The following is a 26296-nucleotide window of genomic DNA, read 5'->3' as shown; positions in this document are numbered from 1 at the left end:
TTTGGCCCTAAGCTTTCTAGTAACCAACTTGAAAAGAGAAACCTGAGTAGTTATATACTTCGTAATATCCATGAGAGTGCGAAAAAAATATTTCTCAAGAGATATAAAATTAGTTGATCTTTATATTAACATTTAAAATAAAACAGCTGCCTTCCATTTGAATAATTATTATGAAACTGAAAAGTAAATTTACATGGGCTTTTATAGTCAGAAAAAAAATAATAAAAAGCTTAATTCATTACCTTACTGGTAATTAAAATCACTTTTGAAAATTTGCCAGTCCATGAAATTGAAAAGTATGGGAATCACAGTCAGGTGATAACCACAAAGAAACCTGAAGTAAAGGGCACGCACCCATTTTTCATTGGCCCAAGCCCTCAATGAAATGTCTGTGGGGTCCAGGTGGTCCTGCTCAATGACGCCATTTTCTTCAGGAGGACCTGGACTTGGATCACAGCTCTTTACCTCGTCCCATGAGCAGCCGAAGTTTCCCACGAAGCCTGGATGACTCTGAGGAAGAGGATGATGAAGACAGTGGGCATAGCTCCAGAAGGAGGGGAAGCATCTCCAGTGGAGTTTCTTATGAAGAGTTTCAAGTGTAAGTATAAAGGAATTGCAATACACAACTTTGCTCTTACCCACTTCCTTTGTCCTGTTATTGTCAAATGTATTATGATATTTCTATATGTTATAGGCCTAACAACACCTTTGTGTACATATTGTCTTGTACAGTTCCTCTTTAAATCAGTTAAGAGAATAAAGGAAAAGAAATATGCATCAATGCTGCCTTTCATAGTTACGTAATTCCCTGTACCAGTGCTCTTTGTTTTTCCGTGTGCTTTTAATTACAGTACTGTCTGGAATCACTTGCTTTCAGACTGAAGAACTTCCTTTAGCATCTCTTCTAAAGCAGGCCTGCTTGCATGAATTCTCTCAGTTTTCCTTGATCTAGGGATACTTTTATTTTACTTTCATTTCCTTCTGGCTTCCATTGTTTCTGATGAGAAGCCAGCTGTTAATCTTACTGAGTTTCCCTTGTATCTGACAAGTCATTTTTCTCTTGCTGCGTTCAAGATTTTTTCTTTGTCTTTAACCTTTCAGTATTTTTATTATGATATGTCTGAGTGTGGATCTCTTTGCCGTTATCCTACCTGATGTTCACTAAGCTTCTTGGGTGTGTGATATTTTCATCAAATTTAGTAAATTTTTAATCATACGTCTTCAAATATTTTTCTGTTCCTTCCTTTCTTTTCCTTCTGGGACTCCCAGTATGTGTATGTTGGGGTGCATAATGTTATCCCATATTTCTCTTAGGCTCTGTTCATTTTTCTTCATTCTTTTTTGACTCTGTTCTTCAGATTGCATAGTTTCTATCCATCCATCTCAAGTTTACCAATTTATTCTTCTGCCTGCTCAAATCTATTGTTGAGACTCTCTAGTGAATTTTTCATTTTATGTATTGTACTTTTCAACTCCAGAATTTCTATTTGGTCCTTTTTAATAATTTCTGTCTCTGTATTGATATTCTCTATTTGATGAGACAATGACATCATACCATCCTTTATTTATTTAAGCATGATTTCCTTTACTCTTTTGACTATATTTATATCAGCTACTTTGAACTCTTCATCTACTAAGTCTATCTGAGCCTTCTCAAAGATAGTTTCTGTTACCTGCTTTTTTCCCCTTGTGTATAGATTACATTTTCCTCTTTCTTTTTCATAATTTTTTATTGAAAACAAGGTGTTAAATAACATATTACAGCAATTCTAAATAGTAATTTCCCTTCCCCCCAGGGTGTGTTTTTGTTGTTGTTTGTGTGTTTGTTCTTTAATGAAGTCTGTTTCCTCCACATGCTGAAGCCTCTGATGTGTCCCTTGTCAGAGGGCACAGCCACGACAATGCACACAGTCATCCTGGGAAGACAGTGGCTTTAGCAGGACTCTGTTGTCTTCCCTGATCTCCGTTATCTTCAGTTCCACTAATTGTTGGCTGTTTGGTCTTTTGTTTTCAGTAATGCGTTGGGATATAAATTGCTCTACAGTCCCATCCAATTAAATGCAGGCCCCTTTGAGGGGTAGTTTTTGAGGCCAGTCTTTAGGTCTCTTCTTAGCTGTCTCTTTCCTGGTTCTCTCTGGTAAACTAGCTGGTAAGCAAGTTAATTTGTTGATCTCATGAAGACTGGTCTACTGTTAATTGCCCATCACCACCATCACCATTGTTTTCAAGAGCAGTCTTAGGCTTGAATTTCCCCAGGCTTTGTTCCAAATAAAACCAGTACACTTGGGGGAAGCTTTGAAGCTCTCTGTTTTATAGCCTGACTCTACAGAAGCAAAACCTCTATGCCACTGCTCCAGAGCTAGGGGCAAGGAGAGCAGCCCATCTCTCTCAAAGTGACGGCCTGCTTCCTAAATAAGGCATTGGGCTGGAATGGTAGCCTGTGGTCTTCTCAGCCTGTCTCTCCTGGCATGGAAACTCCACCCTACCCTTGGAAGTTGAATGGGGAAAGAGAGCCTCATATTCACCCACTCTTGCCCAGATTAGAGCCTCTGCCACATGGATTTGAGCTAGAGATGTAGGGATGAGAAATGCTGGCAGCCTGCACCTCCCTGGGAGATACTGTAGCCCTCCGTTGGAGCTGAGGGGCCAGGGAGCCCTGTGTCCTTTGCCCCACACACCAGAGTGGTACTTTGGTCATACTGAGCTGGGGACAGTAGAAAGGGAACAGATTGTGGCTCAAACGTCACAGATTCTCACTCGTCTTACTAAAATTTAGTGGATTTTATTAAATAAATGCTTCTTTATTTGCTCTATGCCCTTAAGAAAATTTCCAGAAATTAAAACTATTAAAAAAAAATATATATATATATTTAACAGTTATGGTTCTTTCACTGGGAGAGGGCCTACAAAGCCCATTCCAGAAGTTATCTTCTATTATATTTTTAAAGTATTTATATAACATTTTGCTTATTCAAAATAATGGGATCATAGGTGAACATACTGATTTCTAACTGCTTTATTTGCTTACTATATTGTCAACATCACTCTACTTCATTAAATATTCTGTTGCAATATAATTTCTGGTGTTGGCTCAGAATTCCATTGTATACATGAACAACAACACATTAAATAATCTTGTATTAATTATTTAATGTAGTCATTTTTCATTGTCATATTCTTAATAAGTAAAACTCTCTTGAATATCCTGGTAGCCAAAAATCACACATATGCTTAATTATTTACTTTAGAAACTTTTCAGAAAAAAAGACTATCTGAATAGAAAGTAGGCATACATTTTAAAGACGTCTGATACCATGTTGACTTGCAGAGGCTTTCTTTCCACCAGCAATGTATGAGAGTTTATCTCTAAAGTTTGAGACTACAAGGAAAATGTTTCTGATGATCATACTGTTTAAAACAAAATCTTAGCACTTCCATTTGAAAAGCCAACTGGGCTGAAAAGACAACAATGCAAGGTGGCTTTGTCCCTCCCCACTGTGGTTTCCTACAGCCTCGTGAGAAGAGTGGACCGAATGGAACACTCCATCGGCAGCATTGTCTCCAAGATAGATGCTGTCATAGTGAAGCTGGAGATCATGGAGCGGGCCAAACTGAAGAGAAGGGAGGTGCTGGGAAGGCTGCTGGACGGGGTGGCCGAGGTAAGTGGTCATCTGCAACACAAACACTCCCATTCTATCAAATATCAAGGTTGTCATTATTTTGTAAGCCTTAATCTGAGAGGTTTCTCTGTCTCCATAGCTATAGATCAATTCATAGTCTAAAGATGTTACTTTCTTCATACTCCACACGCCTACCTTCCCTTGGATGGTAGAATTAAGCAAAAACATTTCCTCTAGTAACTGGGAATTGCTGTTATGTGCTGTAAATCTTCAGCCTTACCTAATTACAAGCAGATTATTTGGCCCCTAAATTTCCTCAGGCAATTTCTAAGTTCAAGAATATGCATCAATCTACCCTTAACATTCTGGTTTCTTTTTCGTTTATTAGGATGAAAGGCTAGGTCATGACAGTGAAATCCACAGGGAACAGATGGAACGGCTAGTGCGGGAAGAGTTGGAACGCTGGGAATGCGATGATGCAGCTTCCCAAATAAGTCATGGTTTAGGCACACCCGTGGGACTAAATGGTCAGCCTCGCCCCAGAAGTTCCCGCCCTTCTTCCTCTCAATCCACGGAAGGAATAGAAGGCGGAGGTGGAACCGGCAGTTCCAATATCCACGTGTAGGATGTTTGTTAGTATAATAAATGTGTTCCTAATAGATGAGAAGGCGGCTGTCCTGAGTTTCCATAGCAAGGACACGACAGTAAGTCCTCACTTAACATTGCTGATAGGTTCTTCGAACTGTGGTGAAACGCGTATAACGAAACCAATGTTACCATAGGCTAATTGACATAAGTAAGAGTTTAGTTCCTACGGCATCAAAGTTATAACTAAACGATGTTATTCCAAGCCCTGCTTATTTATATGCCCTCACCACCATATAATGCTGGTCTTTGTGACTAATTGTTAATTCTTCTGCACTTTAATTTATTTTAGATAAATTTTTCCCATGGATCAAAGAAGACTTTTTACTTTTTCTCATATAAGAAATTAGTTGTAAATATTGAGTACAGAAACAACATCTTTGTAAAGTATTCAGAGTGGTATACCCACTTGCTACCATGACTGAGTCTTTTCAGTTTACAATGAAGTCGCCTTTTAAAGCTAGAAGAGAACTGTCAAAAGGCTTCTGAGTTTTATTTTCAATCACAAAAATCAGTATTGTCATTTTTGCCCAGTGTGTGAAGGGAAAGTAGGGGCATTCCTTCTCACTCAGGCTGAGGTCATGGGCTTACTACACAGCTTTCTTTTTTAAAAGGAGCCTTTTATTTCAACTACCTTCCTGGGGTAAACTTTTCTAAAAGATGAGCTAGAAAAGAACTCCAAACAATAGAATGGGTACGTAGTCATTATGCTAAATTTCGTATGAATGGTTAAGGTAAATGTTGAATACCATGCTTTTTTGTTATTTTATCATATCTAACGTCTGTTGGAATAACCGTTTCACTTAATTTTTACACTATTTTTGCTCTCATTTGAAATGAGCTGCATGAAATCACCAAAGATCAGTTATGGGTTAAAATGTCATCTCTAATCATAACAGGAGAACCGGAAGGAGCCATATCACTAAGTTGGAATTTTTCTCATAATTGGTTTAGTATAAAGATTCATTCATATATTCTCTTTCCCATATGACTCAACTTATTTGCAAGTAACTGTAATGTTGAACTAATCTAGAATGGACAACTTAACTAAAATTTTTAGTACACATTGAAAGTTTTCGCTCAGCAAATTTGTTCATTTTAAATAAAATGTTAAATGTGTTCTAAATTTATATAAAAATACTGTAAAACTAAAATTTGAGTTTTGTACTGTTTAAAGAATACACATCTCAAATACTCTTAGTTCTGCATTTCAAAACTAGAATTTCTAATCTAAATGAGCTCAATTTAATGAAAAGGAGCTTTTGATATTGAAAGTTCATCCATTATCAGAAACTACCGTGTTTCCCCGAAAATAAGACCTAACTGGAAAATAAGCTCTAGCATGATTTTTCAGGATGACATACCCTGAACATAAGCCCTAATAAGTTTTTTGGAGCAAACCTTAATATAAGACCCAGTCTTATTTTTGGGGAAACACAGTATCAGCCAAAGTTTGAGTTTGCAGCAATTTTTTTGTCATTAGGAGAGGTCTCAGCAAATTTATGGGGAAGAAATCCGTTTCTCAGTAAAAAATAAAAGTCTTATTTTTCGAAAGTTTTGAATAAGATGACCTGAGAGCTAATAGGATAAGCAAGAGAGCATTCAGTGCTGGTGAATAACTCATTTGGAAAACAATAGAAGAGGGGCCTGTTTTTAAATGCTATGTTTTAATGCACATGTGGTTCATTTAATTGGTAGAACATGTCAGTCAAATCTTCAATGAAAACATGAGCAACAAACCTTTCTAAGTTGGCTTCTACAGAAATGATAAACACTGGGTTTCTTTAACAGTTATTTCCCATGGCTTCATCTCCATCTTTATTTGCAGTATGCTGCAAAAGTCCTTTATTACTAGGTACTAACGTTTGCATTCCAGGGATAGTGAGTGTATGTATTTATGTATGTGTACCATGTTGTTACATGTAAACAAACTTCAATTTGAAGTGCAGCCATTATGTGGTATCCATGTGTGTTGACCACGTGCCATATATCAATTATGGTCACTAGAAAGTCTTTTATGATACTTATTGTTATACTTTTTTTTTTACTTCACCTGTAAAATTTTGCAAAATTCTTTCTTTTTACCCATAAGTTGCCTATTTTTGTTTTCTTTAGTCATGGAAAATTCCCTCCTTATCCTTCCCCTGTCATCTTCCCCTCTATATTAATATTATTAAGATGTTATATATGCAGGTTTCTCTCAACAATTGAGAATTTCATTAATGTGTAATACTGAGCACTTTACTTCTTAATAAAGACTTGATATAAAAGTGGATGTAAGAGTTGTCTGTTTCCTAAGTAGAAGCAATTAGATAATTTGCCTTGTATCATGAGCCTAACAGTAAAGGCTTAAACTTTCAATAGTCATCTTCTCTTTTTATGTCCCAAAACAACATGATTGACACGTTACTTCTTCTGCAGTATGTATCTCTAGTAGGTTATTCTGACGATTGTGTAGTATTTCCTAGTGTGAAACCATCACATTTTACTTATGTATTCCTATAGTGAGTGGTTGGCTTGAATTGTTCTACTATTCCAAATCTTTGTAAGTAATTCCCTTGTAGAGTTTTCATGGGTTCCTCCGTGAGTACATAACAGGAGTCAGAGTCCCAGGTATAAGTGAATACATATCTAATTTTACCCAGAGCGGTCAGGTTGCCCTCCAGAATGACTGCACCAATCTACAATCCCACTACGTGCATGAGATTACCACTTTTATCCAACCCTCACCAGCACTGGTACCATCTAGCTACCTAATCTCTGTTAATGGAATGGTTTTAAAGTGAGGTCTCATTTTATTTTGCATTTCTCTGATTCCTAATAAGGAGAATCATCCCCTCATACAGTTGATCAACATTTGGGTTTCCATTTCTGTAAATTGCCTATTAAACCCCCTGAAAATCTTATGCACTGATCAATGGGAAACCAGTATGTTTTTGTTCACTACCTATTTTTCCACTGGGTCAAGGTCTTTTATGTTGATTTGCAAAATTTCCTGAGTTTAAGTATTAATTCCTTATCAGTTGTGGACTCTGTTAATATCTCTCATCTAACTGATAACTTTGTCAAGGTTTCCTTAGGTTTTTTTTTAATATAGTAAAATCAATCAATTTCTTCTTTTTCCTATGTTTGGGGATGTTACAGAGTCCTTTGTAAGGTCACAAACTTTTATTTATTAAACTTACAGTTTTAATATATCTTAAGAGTAACTTCAGAATTTCAAATGTATAAAAGAAGCTACAAAACTGTCATTCTCAGGAGCATTTGAGATCTTGCTTTCCAGCAATTGTCAATTTAGGGACAAACAAGCCCTTATAAAATTTTTTTTTTTTTTAAAGTAGCTTCTCATAAGGTCCATAGGTATTTTTCTTTATATAATGATCCAGTTTTATCAATATGCTATTAAATAAATTTTTCCCTTACTAGTTCATGGTGTCACTAATATATTTCAGGTTTATGTATATATGTGTCTGTTTTTGAACTCTTTGGCCTCTTACACTAATTTGTGAGTGTTCCTATAGTATAATATTTTTCATTATTATGGCTTTGTAGTATGTCTTCCTATGTGGTAAGTTCTTTATATGTGTTCTGCTCTTTGCCCTTTCTTTTTTTTGTAAAATTTACTAAGCTATTTTTGTGAACCTTTATTTTTCCATATAGATGTGTTCAAATAAGTTTGATGAGTTCCTAGGGTGAGGTGGAGAAAAATTCCCCCTGAAATTTAATTGGAATTGTATTGAATTTATTGATTAGTTTGGGTAAAACTGACATCTTCACAATATTAGAAACATAACTCTCCATTTATCCAGAACTTCCTTAATGTCCTTTAAGTGTTTCTTAAAATTGCTTAAAGATCTTATATATTTTTTAATATGGTTTTATTGCTACTATGAACAAAATTTTGTCTTTCATTATATTTTCTATTTGATTATCGCTGATATAAAGGAAATTACTAATTTCATATAAATTAATCATATATCACACTTGAACTCCCTTGCTAGCTCTAATAGATTCTGTATTGATTCTTTGGGTTTTCCATGTAGAAGACCAGCTCACTTGTACTAAGGAGGATAGTACTGTGTTAGAGAGTAGCAGTAACAGTAGACATGCTTTTCTTGTTTTTGGTCTTAATGAAGTGTGTTTTAGTTTATGTTCCTCTAAAAGAAAAGCCAAAGGCTTGAGTTCAGATAGTTTATTTGGGAGGTGATACTAGGAAACTAGGGTAGGAAACAGAGAGTGAGCCGGAAAGGGAGAGAATGCCAATATACAGGTGTGTGATTGAAGTTGCCCCTGTAGACAGCAGGAGCTCAGTTCCGTCTGAGTATACTACGGAATGCCTCCCATAATTCCCTGTCTGAAGAACATGAAGCGGGAGCAGCTGTCTACCAACCCCAATCCCTACTTGCTGAGGGGAGCCTAGGGGTGTTAACACCTGCCCTTTCAGGCTGTGCTTGCCCTGAGGTTGAGCAGGTTCAGCTTTGGAGAAGGCCTCACAGCAGAAAAGTGAAGAGATTGTGTTGCAGGCTTGGGGTAGGGTGCTGTCAACATGATCTGAGATCACATGGAACTGTTCACATAGCTGCAATGGAAGTCAGAGGTGCAGAGGCTACGTGACTCAGAGCACCGACAGCACCTACCTCCTCCACGCCTTCACCACTCAGATTCACTCATGCCCACATTAAGTCCACTCCGGACTTTTTGAGGGAGGCCAGATATGATCTCTAAATCATACAATACAGGAGGGTTAGTGGAACAAGCTAGTCCCCATTGCTGTTGCTTGTCACAAGGCCACAATTTTTTCTCCTCTCTCTCCTCTCTCCCAGCTTTTCTAGAGTTCCCTCATTGCTGGCCAGGTGTGCATTGATCCACACTTTTGCTGAGGGCTCAAAGTCCTGCTTCCCTTGTCCTTTTTCAGGCTGTGGTTGTTGGGATTGCCTATTTACTGTAAACACTGAGCATGGAAACCCAGTTAGCGCCGTGCATTTGTTATGTAACAGTAAAGCTAGCCTTTCCTAACAGAGATAACCAATGTGACAATTGCTCTCTTTGTCTGCTGTTCAACCAGTGTGGGGATCGCAAAGTGAAAAAGTGGCAGACAGTTTCAGGTTGAGTAGAAGCCTACTATATTCCCAGGTGAAAGTATTCCTCCACTCTTGAGTATTCAAGAGCTCTAATCCAGCCAGCGCCTACAGCTGCAGAAACAGGAAGCACAGATTCTGCAAATGGATTGATTAGTAGGAATGATATTGAGAGAGGACTTGTGTATTCTAACTGTTGGGAACAGGCACTCTTTGTTTAATGCAGGGGTCTACACTTTACACAAAGGGCCAAATAGTAGATATTTTAGGCTTTATGAGCCATACCGGCTTCTGTCACAACTACTTTACCATCATAGTGCAAAAATAGCCATAGACAATACAAATATAAATGAGTATTGCTGGGTTCCAATAAAATTTTGGTTACAAAAACAGGCAGTGAGCAGGATTTGACCTGCAGGTCAAATAGTTTACCAACCCCTGGTTTAATGCATATTACACATCCTAGAGGATGGCTTTCCAGTCACTCTGAGTGTGTCATCCATGAAGTAGCACTAGCATAATGCTAATAACTAGTGGGATGTCCTGTAGGATGTAAGAGGAATAGCCAAAAGGTATTAAGTGTATCCTGTAAGCCAGGTACGTCTGTAAGCCAATGCACTTCACATGCATTACTTTATTTAATCTCACACCTCTGCAGAGGTAAATACTACTAGAATCCCTATTTTATGGATAAGAAAAATACAGATTAAGCTAAGTTAATCAAGTTCACAGACCTGGTGAATGGAAGATGATGAAGAGGGTAATGGGGGGAATTTGCCTGAGTAACTATAGTGATAAAAAGGCCCTGTATTCTTCACAGCTCCAGGAATGCTTCTTTTCAGTACAACTCCCTAGCTTCTAGTGATGCCCACTGTTCCCATCCTGGCTCCTGCACATTTGCAAAAGTGACCCACCAGAGGTGATTTGTCAAGTTACTGTGGTAATTCTGCAGTACACCCCAAATCTTATCAAGGAAATAATCTGTCACTTTCGGCTGGTCAGTCTCTGAAATTCAAGCTACCTCACCTGCAAAATGAAAAAGATAGAAAAGCTTGAGGTTTTTCAAACAGTATACTGCCAAGCCCTTAATTACTGAGATGATGCCTCAGGTTTTGCTCCTTTGCAAAGAAAGGAAGCCAGGGTGGCCGGATGGTTCAGTTGATTAGAGTGCGAGCTATGAACCACAAGGTTGCCAGATTCCCACATGGGCCAGTGAGCTGCGCCCTCCACTACTAGATTGAAGACAACAAGCTGCCGCTGAGCTTCCAGAGGGGCAGCTGGATGGCTCAGTTGGTTAGAGTGCAAGCTCTCAACAAGATTGCCACATGGGATGGTGGGCTGTGCCCACTGCAACTAAAGATTGAAAACGGCGACTGGGCTTGGAGCTGAGCTGCGCCCTCCACAACTAGACTAAAAGACAAAAACTTGGAGCTGATGGGCCCTAGAAAACACACTGTCCCCCAATATTCCCCAATAAAATTTATACAAAAGAAAGAAAGGAGGCCAAACTGAGGGGCCATATCCTCACTTGGATCAGAGCAGCACAACTTTTAACTGTCATTTATCAGAGACCCAGATACGCTGTTCTATGGTTTGCCAAGTGAAAGAAGGATTTTGCAGGTTAAAAAAAAAAAAAGCTTTGAGAGCGATCCAACATGTCTGAGTAAATAAATACTGTGTCTGCGTTGTTCCATGAACACATTAAAATTAAAACTAAATTACAGAACAATCAACCTGGAGAACCATCTGAAATCTAGCCTAACAGAAGTCTTCTGACCAAAAATTTAAAGAAGCCACAACGAGACTGTTAGGAGGGGTGGAGACGCAGAATGGGCCCCAAACGTCCCTGTGGCAGTTGAGAATCCAGAGGGATATCTCGGCCACAGAGGTTCCCCCAGAGGAGGGAGGGACCTCAGCCCCCCACACCAGGCTCCCCAGCCTGGAGTACTGGTGCCGGGAAAAGGAGCCCCCGCAACATGTGGCTGTGAAAAACAGTGTGGATTTGGCCATCTGGGTGGTACAGAAGGCTGCGGGAAACCCAGCCATCTTCTTAAACAGCCCGCACACAGACGCATTGGCTCGCAGGTACTCACCTTGGGCTCCAGTGGAAGGAGGGTGACTTGGGAGGTGTCGGAGCAATGTGGCATGGCAGACTGAGTTATGTGGCTTTTGTGGGAGGACTGGAGGACAGTCGGCATTTTCCTGACTGTGTGAGATCCTCCTCCTTTACAGCACACAGGTCGGTGACGTCTTTCCTGTGCTGAGCCCATCCCCACCACGGCCAAATCTGAATCTGATTGGACGGTGAGTTCTGCTGCTGATTCTGAGACCCCACCCCACCAACTCCCGCAATGTCAGAGGCACTTTCTCAGAGAGCAGCCAGTCACATTGTACTCTTTCTTGGAAAACTATCAGAGTCCATGTGCCCCGGGCGAGTGGTGACTGGCTTCAGTGTGCTCTGAGACTTTTGCTGAGTCACTCCAGGCCCAGCACTGTCACCAAATCAGAATCTACAGTAACTTGGTGACCACAACTCTTCCCACTCTAGTGACTCCCTGAGACCCTGCCTCACCCAATTCGTGTAACACCCGAGGCTTTATCAGCAGCTGAACCTTACAGGGGCTAGAAGGTGGCAGCAGGCCTTGGAGTGTACTGGCTTTTTGTGGAGTTACCCCAGACCTGGTACTGGTGGCAGCCATCCTCAGTTTGTAGCATGACCTCTCCCATGCACCTCCACGTTTATAGCCACAGATTGCTTTGCACCTCCTACCAAGTTGTGCCCAGCCAGTCACAACTAGTGTGTGTCCTGTGCCTCCATTGGAGCCCCTCCCAAGAGACTTCAAAACCAACACACTGGGAATTTGGCTTCAGAGCACAGCAGAGCACCACCCAATTAGCCCCAGAGGCAGCAAGCCAAAAGGATGGTCTCAACAGGCACCAAAGCCCACTAAAGTGAATCTGACTCAGTGGGGTAAGCCTCCATCACAGCAGCCCATAAGCTGTAGATGTGGCCAAACCCCACAGACAGACTGAGGATCAATCCCACCAACTGACATGCCCATAGTAATCAAGGTTCAATTATAACAAAAGGGCACACACAACCCACATAAGGGACACTCCTGGACACCCAGAGCAAGTGACCAGGGAGACTATGCGAGGGCCCCACACCGCACATACTACATAAGGCCACCCAGCCAAGACTGGGAGACATAGCAAATCTACCTAATACATAGAAACAAACACAGAGAGGCAGGCAAAATGAGGAAACAAAGAAATACATCCCAAATCAAAGGAGAAAACTCCAGAAAAAGAACTAAACGAAATGGAAGCCAGCAACCTACAAGATACAGAGTTCAAAATAATAGTTTTAAGGATGCACAAGGAACTTAGTGACAAATTCAACAAAGAGATAGCAAGTATAAAAAAGGACATAGAAACCATAAGAAAGAACAAGTCAGAGAAGAAGTGTACAGTAACTGAAATGAAGAATACATTAGAAGGAAACACCAACAGACTGGATGAAGCAGAGGACCAAAACAGAGATTTGAAAGACAAGGTAGCAGAAAACACCCAATCAGAACTGCAAAAAGAAAAAAAGAATCCAAAATAAGAGGTCTCTGGGACAATACCAAACGCAACACTATTTGTATCATAGGGGTACCAGAAGGAAAAGAGAGCAAGCAAGGGATTGAGAACCTATTTGAAGAAGTAATGACTGAAAACTTTCCTAACCTGGTGAAGGAAATAGATAATACAAGTCAAAGAAGCACAGAGTCCTAACCAAGATAAACCCAAACAGGCCCACTCCCAAGACACATTATAATTAAAATGGCAAAGATTAAAGACAAAGAGAGAATTCTAAAAGCAGCAAGAGAAAGGCAACTATTAACCTATAAGGGAGCTCCCTGTAAGACTATCAGCTAGCTGATTTCTCAGAAACTTTGCAGGCCAGGAGGGAGTGGCACAAAATATTCAATGTGATAAAAATCAAGGACCTACAACCAAGATTATTCTACTCAGCAAGGCTATCATTTAAAATCAAAGGACGGATAAAGAGATTCCCAAACAACAAAAAGCTAAAGGAGTGCATCACCACCAAACCAGTTATTACAAGGAATGTTAGAGGGACTCCTTTAAGGTGGACACACACACACACAAGATCAAAATTAATTTATGAATAATAAAATGGCAATAGCTGAATATCAACAATTACTTTCCATGTAAATGGATTGAATGCTCTAATCAAAAGACATAGGAGAGCTGAATGGATAATAAAACAAAACCCTTAAAACTATGCTGCCTACAGGAAAATCACTTCAGATTGAATGACATGCACAGACAAAAATGGAAAATGAAAGAAAGAAAAAGCTGGGGTAGCAAAACTTTTACCAGACAAAATAGACTTTAAAACAAAGGCTATAAGAGATGAGGAAAGACCTAATTAATCCCACTTCTGGGTTTTTATCTGAAGAAATCAAAACGCTACTTCCAGGGGATGTGTGCATCCATATGTTCGTTGCAGCATTGTTTACAATGGCTAAGATGTGGAGGCAGCCTGGGTGCCCATCGATAAATGAATGCATAAAGAGGAGGTGGTACACATATGCAATGGAATATTGCTTGGCCATGGAAGGGAATGGGTTCTTGCCATCTGTGGCAGCATGGATGGACTTGGAGAGTATTGTGCTGAGTGGAATGTCAGACAGAGAAAGACAGATGTAATGTGATTTCGCTTATATGTGGAATCTAAAAAACAAAATAAACTACAAAACAAACTCATAGATACACAAAACATTTTGATGGTTGCAAAATGGGAGGGGGTAGGCGGGTGGGTGAAAAAAGAGAAAGGAATTAAGAAGTACAAATTGGTTGTTACAAAGTAGTTATGCGAATGTAGGGCTTAGCATAAAAATTACAGTCAATAATATTTTAATAACCATCTATGGTGTCAGATGGGTACTAGATTTGTTGGAGTGATAGATGGGAAGGGGTTGGGGGCAGGGTAAAAAAGGTGAAGGGAGTAAGAAGTACAAATTAGTAGTTACAAAATAGTCATAGGGATATAAAGTAAAGCATAGGTAATATAGTCAATAATATGGCAGTAACTATGCATAGTGCCAGGTGGGAACTAGGTTAGTCAGGGGGATCATTTCTGAAATTATATAAATATCTACTATGCTGTACACCTGAAATGAATATAATATTGAATGTCGACTGTAATTGAAACATTAAAAAGGAGGAGGGGAACTGAAGGGGAATAAGAAGTCCAAATTTCCAGGTATAAATCAAATAAGTTATGGGGATATAATGTAGAGCATAGAGAATATAGTCAATAATATTGTGATAGTGTGATACAGTGTCAGATGGATGCTGGACTTATCATGGTGATCACTTCTTTAGGTATATAAATGTTGAATAACTATGGTGTACACCTGAGACTAATTTAATACTGTATGTTAGCTATATTTTTTAAAAAATCATATTAAATAAGTAAAACACTCATCAATCAAAAAAAGCAATATTAGCAGCATAACTATATAATTTATCAAAAAGGACACTAAAAATAAGTAAAGGGCATATAAAATTATATAACCTTTTGGAAGTGTTTATTGATTACATATTCACTTTATTGGCGAGCCTATAAAATAGTTTTACTTAAACCCTATTTTCAAAAATTCAGAATTCACTACATGATACTTGTTTGGATTATTTGTGTGCATATAAGAAATGGGTTGTAATATCAATATGCAATATGAATATGTTTTTTACCATGAATATCAGTCAAAAATATTCACCCTACAATAACTTGGACATGCTCTCAAGCCAATGACCTCCTATAATCCTACTGCTACATTGAAAAGAAAACTTCCTTTGACAGAGTGTACAAGAGATATGATAAAACATTACAGTTCTGCAACAGGGCCTGCAAACTAAAACAGAAAGCACAGAATTTCTATAAAGTTAGAGCCACCAGTAGGACCCATAGCCCAAGACAGTGATTCTCACAGACTTCAGGGACAATAGGTATTGCATGTTTTCAGCTTGTCACCAAATGCCTGGCTGTTCTAAAGGACAGAGCCATATGGAGAGCTTAGCATCAACTCCTGCCACTGACAGCTCAGGCATCAGTAGTTGCTACCAGAAGATCAGCAGTGGTGAGAGCCCACGCTGTTGGACCATGAGCACCCTCCATCCCTGCTACCTTGACTAGTCTGTTCTGGGGCCCACTGAGCAAGCACTGGAGTGTCCTGAAGATGTCTTATAAATATAAATAATGCTACGTTTCAAATATATGTAAATGGTATTGAAGTTAATAAAATCAAAGCTAAAGACCATGAAGAATGGCTTCAAAGATGAGGAAACAGATGAACAAGTCAGGTCCCTTTTTGACAACCCTCTCAACCTACCCACTTTTCATTTTTCCTTTCTTTCTTATTACGTCAATCAATGCGCCAAGGAGCCTTCCATACCAGGTTTTCTTGCACTCTTTTTTGAAAGCCCAACGACAGCTACTGCAGGAGTGAAAATATAGCTAACATTTGTGTATCCTGACGTTTCTTTTATTTTAAACCAAAGTAATTAATTTATCCTCTCCAATATAGATTAGTTCTTCTGACATACAAGAAGAACAAAATTCAAAAGAATATAGACATATTCTGAAGTGAATTTCTATAATATTATTCTTTCTATTTTATAGGACTTATGCTTTTACGAATACTTATTGTTTTTAAAATGGTTAACATAAAAACGTTTAAGATGGTAAATTTTATGTATGTTTCTTACCATAATAATTAAAACAGAATTATATAAAAAATATAACTGTAATACAAAGGGAAGGTAAGTATAATAAGATATATTTAATTCTTATTAGTTTTAAAATGGGTAGTGTTAATATTTTTGGCTTTTTTATTTCTTAAGTATATATATTTTCATGAGTTTCTGTTTTGTTTTCTTATTTTGTTCTTATTTTATTTCTTAAGTATATTTAGTGTATGAAGTATAGATATATATTTCTCTCTGTGTATATCTACATATGTATATATACAGAGTTCTCTGTTAATATGTTTGTTCCTATGTGAGGAATAGCGTATACAGAGAACTGTGAGTAAGACAGGGTTATGTTGAAAGAAGGAACTATACCAACAACAGGAAAAACTGATTAACCCTGATGGTTATATAATAAACAGGTAAAAAGAAAATGTGATAATGTGTTACAAGATGATGTATTAATTAAACGTCATCAAAAACAAAAGAAAAATGTTCCTTAAAATTCAAAGAGAAAATGGAATGCTATGTCCCTAGAATGATGCAGCAACAATATGGCAGGGCACCTGCTGATGCTAAATGACATTCCAACATGACCAGTCACGGGGGGTCTACACGCTGGTGATCCTCAGTTAACTTAATTCATGTAATACTGAAAAATACTAACTTTTAAAAATGAGATTAAATGCAATGTGATCACCTGAACTGGATCCTGGCACAGTAAAAGAGTATTAATGGAAAAGTGGTGACATGAATAAAGTGCTCAGTTTAATCAACAATAATGTACCAATGTTAACTTCTTAGTTTTGACATATAAAATGGTATATAAAGTGTTAACATTAAGAGAAGCTGGGCAAAGGGTACATGGGAACATTCTACACTACCTTGTAACTTTTCTGTAAATCTAAAATTATTCCAAATCTAATAGTTTATGAAAAGGAGGAGAGGGGATATAATTAAGGTTGTACCTACCCACACAGGAACACAAAACTGAGCTGCAGTGATGCTCTGATGATAGCACAGAGGGGAGTATACACGCTTCATTTCACAATAACCCAGAGACACATGGGGAAGTAGTAACTGGTACAGGGGCCTGAGAGAGGCTTCCACACGCTGGTAATTCCTTTCTCATCACCTGCATGGATGTGATCCTTTTATGACAAAGGGACTGTACTTTTTATTACATTACCGCTCAATAAAAAAGAAGTTAAAAAATACTTATTAGTATAAAAGTTAGAATAATATCAAAATAAATGAGATGTACATGTGGGGAAGAAAAGAACCTATACAGGGCCAGTTATAGCAGTTATTATATCATAAGTAAAATACGCAGAGCTGGGAAAGAACTTGGAAATTACCAACTCCTGGCATAAAGTTCTTTATGTTGGTGCCCTGGAGATATGGATGCAGCTGGGCTCGCAGGCCCAGACATCTGCATTTGAGCCAAGTTCCCAGGTGATCTGATGCACACCCAGATCCTACCACTGAACCACCCCAGGAAGGGTAAGTCACCAGGTTCCCGGCTCTCTACACCTGCAGTCCAAAGGCCCAGCCAGGACCCCTGGGATAGTCTAATTCCACAATAGATAAATCTCAGTAAGACCTACTCACCTTACATGGCTAATCAAAGCTTTTTCTATCATAATGGCTTTTCTACATTATAAATAACACTGAGTTTTTCCAACATAGTTTAGATTTCATACTTCAATTACAGCATCAATACATTTGTTATTTACTTATTAAATAATGTCACTTTATAAATTCATGCAATATTGAAGCTAGAGGGCAACTAACCCACCTATTCCTTTTAAAGATGAGGAAACTTATATCAGAGATATTAGTAACTTGTCACGAGATTCTAGATTCAGTTCTTCTTTAGGTCAATAAAGTAAACTACACTTCTCTCTTGTGGTTACTGTCTAACTAGTAACTGTCTAACTGATATTATCAGCAGTACAGAATATCACTAGTTTATGACTTAGGTAATTTAAGATGTAATTCAGCTCATGTGATTTCTATGAAAGTTTCTGTTGAAAATAATTCTGGCTGCAGAACAGTATGATGGTAAATGAAAGAAAAAAAACTCCATTAAATGCTTAAATCAAGGTGCTCCATTTTAATTGTAGATAAGTTATGTAAATTAGAAGGAATTTAGGAAAATTTCTTAAGAAATAACAACTTTAGGTAGGCAATTGTAAGGAAGATAACAATCATGCACGCCAAGGCCACGTGATTCTTCCACAGGCCCCAAGGTGAGAGGTCGATGCCCTGGTTTATCAAGTATTCCTCGCCGGTACAGCTGAAATGCAACAGAAACAGAATGTGACTTCATTCTCACCATCTGTCCAATTTTACTCAATATATTCATTGTTCCTTTGTTAAAGAAGCATATAGGTTATCAAGCCTTATATAACTATCCCTTTATATAAAATAGGTAACAATGAGCACTTACAATTCTGCTAGATATTATGCTAAGCAACCTGCACATAACGCTTCAGTTAATTCCTAATATAATCCAATGGGGTAAATATTATACACATTCAAGACATGAAGAGATAAGGTTTAAGGAACTTAGTCAGGTTCACAGACTCACACTTTGAAGTAGGTTGCCTCTCCAGATTCATTTGTTTCCAAATCTATGATGCTGCTCTCTTCAAAGGGCAGAAACATTTACCAAGTAATTTTTCACTTACTCCTGATGGGGAAAACCTCAGCTTTAACACGTGACATCTAGCGCTCTCACAAAAATGATCAACGCCCTGTAGGGAACTCATTACCCACAAACCACCCATACAAAAGACGGCAGGCTAAGAATTCCAACTAGGAGGAGAGGCGAGGAAGGGCTTCCTGCCAGTTAAACTTGCTCAGCTCTTGCAACCAAGAGTGGAATGAGCATCTCAGAGGCTCGGCGACAAGACCTCACCAGCAGGCCCCGTAATCAGGTGTAGGCCTTGTAGCTGGAGGAGGGCAGGATGCAGTACCTGCCACAGGTGAGACAAGCCCCGGTACTAAAAATACAGACACAGCTATTACCTGGTACCATATTTGTATGACTCTTGGCATTTACTAGTTCCAAAACAAATGTCATACCCAAATGAAAAGAGCACAAGTGGGCAGAATACTTCTCTTTATAGAGGTTTTTTGGCAATACACTGACCCTTGAATAATGTGGGTAGAGTGTGGCAGGAAAAGGTTCACCCCTTTCCGCTTCTGCTGCCCTTTGAGCTCTTACTCCTGACCATGGGTTGGGCTCCCAGGAGCCGTGTTTGTGGATCCACACACTTCACATGAGACATACAGTGTGGATACTGCAAGGCGTTGCTAAAACACCAAAGCAGCTCATTTCAAACTCAGATGTTCTGAAAATCAAAACTCACACCCACAATCAAAACAACAAAAGGAACTTTTAAAGGGTCCAAAACAAACAACACACAAGAACCATTTCTCCAACATAAATACAATCTGACTGTAGTAGAATACCTACAAATTGTACAGCACTTTCACATGCATTAATAAACAATTATCTTTGTTATCTTATCGCATTACAGATAAGAAAACTTAGCTCACAGCACTCACAGACCTGAAGGGACTCACACCAGCTCTGAGCCCAGTGGCCTTTCTACATCACACCACACAGTAAGCAAACCCATTACGGCACTGAGTGTAAACTTACATGGCAAAGCTACAGGTATTGTTTGCTGTTACATTGAGTCCCGGGCAGAAGTTCTGTCCCAAAAATTCATTATGCCGCAAAGCCTATAACACAACGGGGAGTGGGGCAAGGTAAATAGTTTTAAAAGACTTTGCAAAGAATTATCACAATCCCATCTTGCTACTTTCATCTTTATTGTTATTTCTGAAAACAAACCAAACTTCATATGCACAATCTTCGTCACACCAAAGTAACTAACATGAGTTATCCTGGCAATGAAGAGGCCTTGAGGTGAATTTTGGCTTCTAATACAAAGGAAATAAAGTATTTGGCCAAGAGGGGAGACCTCTGGCTGTAACCCCAGAACTCCTTCGTTTTTCTCTCCCCAGTGTTATAACACTGTGAACACTACAATTAAGATGATATAATGATACTCAGTAACTTTTCTTAATTTATGGTAACACATATTATATCATTATTGTCTGTTTTAATCAAAACCACTTATAATTCTTTGGAGCTGATTACCTTTCTAAAGCCAATAGTGGCTGTATATATTATATGGTCTTGGTTTTTCTTCCAAATTCCCTTTCAATATATGCATAAAATATGAATAACAGTCTCCCATTGTCTCAACTATTTCCTGTTGCCCTTAAAAGCAAACCCATTTTTTTTTTTTACAACAAGTGGTCAATCTTTCTCCTTCACTATGACATATCTCCCCACCCTTCACCTCAAACAGCAGGGTGACTGGGGAAAACTCAGGTGATCATCATGGTGACCTAAGACTTAATAGATAACTCTCCTTCATTGGTCCCCAAATGATTTCCTGAACACCTCCAAGTCCTTGTCTGGGGACATGAGATGGTCAGGCTTTATTTTGGTTGTTCCTAGCTTGGGAACAATGACCCAGCCATGGTAATAGAGGAGGAAAACTTACCGTATAGCCGTATCGAGGAATGCTGAAGTACTGAAGCCATGACAGCCACGGCACTATTGTTTTGAGATTGACCAACAGCCCAGAAAAGATCTACAAAGAGCAAATATGAAGAATCAAGACTGGTGGAGTGATTTCATGAAGAATTCTAGAGAATACCCTCTTTAGGTACCGTACAACCTTGTAAACACTTCTGCTGGGGCCAAGTCTTTCTGGAAATTTTGTCCACTCATCTAAAGACTCAGCATATCCTCTTTGCATGGATATTCCTCTCTATAGCTGAGGTTGTTTATGGTTTTAAAGGAATGACAATATATCTGTGTTTCCTTTAATTAGAAATTCCTTGTTACGGCTTTACTTTCTCTGTGACTGCGCACAATGGAAGGTCCATAAGTACTGCCTGTTCTAATGATACGACCACTGTACGTTCCCACCAACAGACATAATGAACATATCCTGAGCCCCTCATGCCCCTCTCTACTTCATAACACAATAAACTTTGTTGTTTACAGGGTTTGCATTCTATCTCCCAATGACTTTAGGAACAATTTTGGGTTCAGAACGCATGCCTAAAGTAACCCATAGCCTAGACTGGTACACAGTATAACGTGGTGAAGTATAGCATAAAATATGGTAAACACCTTCATTTAAAGCAACAAAAAGCAGTATTGCAATGGAGACCCCAGGAAGGACCGCTCCAGCAACAGACGGGTACATAAGAAGAGGTTCATACAAAACTTCTCCTCACTGGCACTGCCATGGGGGACGGGCATAACAATGACAATGTTGCTGGTGTCACTACACACATTGTAACTTGATCTAACCAAGTGTATAACATCTCTCAGTAAAATATGGTTTTAAAAGTTTTATGCATAAAGCATTAAAGTCATAATCAAAGGCTCTAACATATCAAACAAAACATTTTTATATTATCCAAGGACATATTCTTTATTGGATGCCATTTTAGGAAATATGTACAAGGATTATCATGTTCTCAATAATATTTATATTGGTAGTTTTCAATAGCAATTTTTTGTGCTAATTACAAACTTTTAAAGATATCTACTCCTGCTCTAGCAGAAAGGACTTGGGTAGTAAGTAAATAGGCTAAGCATTCCTGTTTACTCCATGTAGGAGGGGATATGTGACAACTGGTTCCTTTCACCTGTTCATACATCTATGTTTCTGCAAAATTTAGGAGCACGTAAGCTTAGGATTAAGTAATCATTAAAGAAAATGCCTAGATATATTGATATAAGAGAATGTCAAGAACCCAGAAAGGAGGGGCCTTAGTACTGTGTGGACTTTGGAATTTTCAGTATTTTTCAAACACTCCTTTTCAAAATATAGGAGGGTACCCAAGATAGATGACCCATACCACATACTGTTTTATTTCTCATGGAGCTTAGCTTTTCCCTTGGAAAGTATTTGATCCATCCAAACCATTTCAGTTGTTCGTTAAATAAGACAACAGTTCACTAACACCACCATAAAATTTAGGCAATTAACCTATTGTTTTTATAAGGGAATCTTCCAATAAAAATTTTCTGGGTTTTGCAGTTCCCATTTATCAAGGTTTCACTATATGTCACCAAGAAGCATCATTTAAAATCTCATTTGTAAAAACATGTTAACTAAAGTTGTAGTAACCATATTGGAACAGAGCAAAAAAGGCTGGGTAAGAGTCCAGAAAAAGCTGGTACATTCCCTAATATGAGCTATACTTTAATATATGCTTTCCTTAAAGCTAAGGGTCCCATTTACAGAATCCTCCAAGCAGATTTTCCATGAAAGGCAAATTACCAGGAAGGAACGAGAGGCAATAATTACTTCTCAGAGAAGCACTGTTTCTACTCACCATCATAAACACAAAAGAGATGGTCATGAGAAGTGTTGCTATGGATACCACACTCTGACCTGCTGCTATGGCCAGTGACATAGAACTGGCCGTATAAGCCACCATCGCCAGAGTAAACATCATGATGAAGAAGGACTCCACCACTGGTTTCAATCCTTAGGAAGACAGAAGGGGTTAATCCAACTGCCTAGGTCACTGTGTACCTCGTTTTTTTTATTGTGCAAATAATACTCTATTTTGAGAAACTGATAGCAGAATGAAAAAATTCATCCCCTACCAAACCATCCTGGGTCACTAATTTCATTGATCTCCCCCCACCCCATATAATTGCATAAAATGATCATGCAATTTTCTATTTTATACTTACTGCATTAGCACTTTGCCATGTAACACCTATGCTTCTTTATGTGGAATTATTAACAATTTCTGAGTGCCTGAGATGGAGATCTGGAGGCAGCACACCTGGTCAGAATTCTACTGGCTTCTCTTCAGAGAAGGAGAATTGTCAGGAGCACACCCTTTTCACCCAGACATCACCACATTATTCAGTGTTTGCTGTAACTGTGTTGGTGAAGAAACTGGGAAGACGAGGATTACGTGAGCTCCCAGTAGTTTCACTACCTGAGGGAGAACCTCAGAACCCAAGTCTCTGAGAAAAAGTAACACAGAGTTTGGGATTGAGGATGGGGTGAAATTACATTTCATAAAAATGCATTATACACTATAATGCGCTACAATTATGGGTCAATTTGAAGATTTTTTTAAATTTATTGGGCTGATAATTGTTAGTAAAATTACATAGATTTCAGGTGTACAATTCTGTATTACATCATCTATAGATCCCATTGTGTGTTCACCACCCAGAGTCAGTTCTCCTTCCATCACCATATATTTGATCCCCCTTACCCTCATCTCCCACCCCCCACCCCTCTTACCCTCTGGTAACCACTAAACTATTGTCTGTGTCTATGAGTTTTTGTTTCTCATTTGTTTGTCTTGTTCTTTTGTTGTTTTTGGTTTATATACCACATATCAGTGAAATAACATGGTTCTCTGCTTTTTCTGTCTGACTTATTTCGCTCAGCATTACACTCTCAAGATCCATCCATGTTGTCACAAATGTTCCTATATCATCTTTTCTTACCGCCGAATAGTATTCCATTGTGTATTTTGGAACAGCCATAAGACCACCAGTCAGGAGTCTGAGGATCTAGATACTATGCCTAATTCTTTATGACACACCTCTCATTTGTAAAATGAAAGTTTAAACTATATCAGTGAATCTTCTCTTATAGAGTTTTGAAACAAATACATGTATTTCTGGTATATGTGTATGAATCAGGAAATACATGGAAATTCTGAGGCAGTGAGCCTGGGGTGAAGCCTAAACACGATGCACAAATGAATCTGTCTACATTTATCAAACAACTACTTTATTGAACTACTATGCACCAAAAGTTGCTACCTTTCACTATCTTTACACACACATACAGATATATATACATAAGAATATACATAGATAGGTAATAATATTCCAGCTCCAGCTCCCCTCTCATAGTCTCAAATACTTTCATGAATTCTTTCCATGTCCGTAAATGACACGTATTGCTTCTCAGTAAAATATAGTTCTATAAATAGGTTTAAGAGTTAGGTTGGGAAAAGTCATGAAAAAAGTCCTCTGAGACCAGATTTCAGAGTGTGCACAATAGATTGATGCTTCCTTATCTCATAGCTTGGTTTATACTTTTGGGAACCAAAAACATGCTTGTGAAAAGAAATTAGCTTCCCCTCACATTGGAGGCTAAACACACATACTTTCTTATTGCTTACCTAACAAGAAGTATGTGATACAAGTAAATATAATACTTGGTAACATCCTCATGGGTAGTAAATCAGATAATAGTTTTCCAAAGAAATAAGATGACACTCTGTAGTATCCACTGATATATTCATGCCTAAAAAACAAAAATTATACCATACACCCCACATTAGTTTAAGAAGGCACAGACCAGATGATGAAAACACTTGCTGTACAGATTTCTGTGGCCACCAGGGGTCTAAAAGACACCTTCTCACATCCTGCAGGTTTACCCACCCCTTTCACCCAGTCAGCATGAGGCACCAACCTTAGGTGCCCTCCCCTGGGACATCGTCCCGCCAAGCTCTGTGCAATGACCCCTCTTCTCCCTCCTAATGGCATCCACTTTGCCCTTGGGGACCCCACTCCAGGTAAACAGGTTCTGCATCTCCTCCCTCTTCCGACACTGGCTCACGTGAAGAAGAGCACGTCAGCCGCTGATCCCAGTGGTCAGAGAGGGTTTTCTTTCTCCCCACTTCTGATTGTGAAGAAGGTGGCACTGCTATTCTCCACACCCCCAAGTACAACTTCCGTGCACTAATCCCTGGTTAGTCCTTCCCTCTGAAGTCCTAGAGGCCCCTCTTCCCGTGATTCCAAACTATGCCACCAATATCTTCATTCTTTCCTCAAGCATATAAATACGGGGAAGTGTCTTCCAAATTTGAAAACCACACAAACAAAACAGCCTGCACTTTATTTCAAGGCTACCTTCTGGCTCTTTCTCCCTTCTACTGAGGGCTAAGCTTGCTCTATATTCTTTGTCACCTTTACCCACCCACCTTCAACTGACTGTTAGACACAATACTTTCTACCAAGCCCCTCAAACTTTTTCTGAAGGTCATCATGACTTCGTATTTGCTAAAAACAAAAGATCCTTTGCAGCCTCTTTATTTCGTGCTTTCTCTGCATCATTTGCATTTGGTGGGTATCTTGAACCTCCTTTTTCCTTTGGTCTCAGGCCCCACGTGCTCCTGCTTTTCCTTCCAGTCTCTGGCTGCTTTTTCTCAATTAACATTAGTCATCCAGGAAGCAATCTAGGGTCTGCAACTGGATGTGACCAGTTTGATCAACAGTCCCGTCACTGGACAGCCCCCTTCCATACTCACATAAAGAGCTTCTTCTCGACCACAAAGAGCTCTACAGCTGAAATACTGCTGAAACACTGGTTGGTTGTCAAGAAGAAGAGCACCCCAGCTCTGCGATGAGAAAAAGGGGATGAAAACACTGCATCAATGAAACATCCCTGCATCAATTTCCTACCTGCGAATACTCTTTCTTTAAATGGTATAACGTTAACAACTATGCTGGTCAAAACAGAGAGGGAAGTGTGAGCCCTTTCAGGTCTTGCACCATCCCTGTGTCTCCTCACGGTGCCCCTGGGACTCTATATAGCACGGTTTGAAATTCTGGGTTCTGGGTTACCATGGATTGAAGTGTGTTCTCCCAAAATCCCTATGTGGAAGCCTTAACCCTGAACGTGATGATACCATGTTTCCCTGAAAATAAGACCTAGCCGGTCAATCAGCTCTAATGCATCTTTTGGAACAAAAATTAATATAAAACCCAGTCTTATTTTACTATAATATAAGACCAGGTATAATATAATATAATATAATATAATATAATATAATATAATATAATATAATATAATATAATATAATACTAGAATAGAATAGAACAGAATAGAATACTGGGTCTTATATTAATTTTTGTTCCAAAAGACACATTAGAGCTGATTGTCCAGCTAGGACTTATTTAACATAGTAGTTAGAGGTGTTGTCTTTGGAAGGTGATTAGGTTTAGATGAAGTTATGAGTGTGGGGTCCTCATGAAGGGATTAGCACCCTTAGAAGGAAAGGGAGAGACCTCAGAGCTCTGTCTGCATC

General features: G+C 38.8%; 2 protein-coding genes across 3 annotated transcripts in view; one reads left to right on the top strand and one right to left on the bottom strand.

The window, feature by feature from the left end:
- PKD2 (polycystin 2, transient receptor potential cation channel) overlaps positions 1-6538 on the top strand; it is a 57587-nt gene extending 51049 nt beyond the window's left edge. The window contains exons 13-15 of the mRNA XM_019719343.2: positions 435-598; positions 3512-3659; positions 4009-6538. Of these exons, the coding sequence (XP_019574902.2) occupies positions 435-598; positions 3512-3659; positions 4009-4245 (549 nt within the window). The 3' untranslated portion in view covers positions 4246-6538. The remainder of the gene's footprint in view (positions 1-434; positions 599-3511; positions 3660-4008) is intronic.
- An 11671-nt stretch (positions 6539-18209) lies between these two features.
- The window catches only part of LOC109439125 (broad substrate specificity ATP-binding cassette transporter ABCG2), a 43981-nt gene continuing 35894 nt past the window's right edge, over positions 18210-26296 (bottom strand). For both annotated transcript variants that reach the window (XM_074323709.1, XM_074323715.1), the window contains exons 11-16: positions 25517-25606; positions 24383-24507; positions 22553-22707; positions 20698-20787; positions 19782-19864; positions 18210-18407 (exon numbers count right to left, since the gene is read on the bottom strand). In XM_074323709.1, coding sequence (XP_074179810.1) covers positions 18260-18407; positions 19782-19864; positions 20698-20787; positions 22553-22707; positions 24383-24507; positions 25517-25606 — 691 coding nt within the window. In that variant the 3' untranslated portion in view covers positions 18210-18259. The remainder of the gene's footprint in view (positions 18408-19781; positions 19865-20697; positions 20788-22552; positions 22708-24382; positions 24508-25516; positions 25607-26296) is intronic.

The sequence above is a fragment of the Rhinolophus sinicus genome, linkage group LG02, assembly GCF_036562045.2.
Source record: "Rhinolophus sinicus isolate RSC01 linkage group LG02, ASM3656204v1, whole genome shotgun sequence".
Taxonomy (NCBI): Eukaryota; Metazoa; Chordata; class Mammalia; order Chiroptera; family Rhinolophidae; genus Rhinolophus; species Rhinolophus sinicus.
This window is presented reverse-complemented; position numbering and strand designations above follow the sequence as displayed.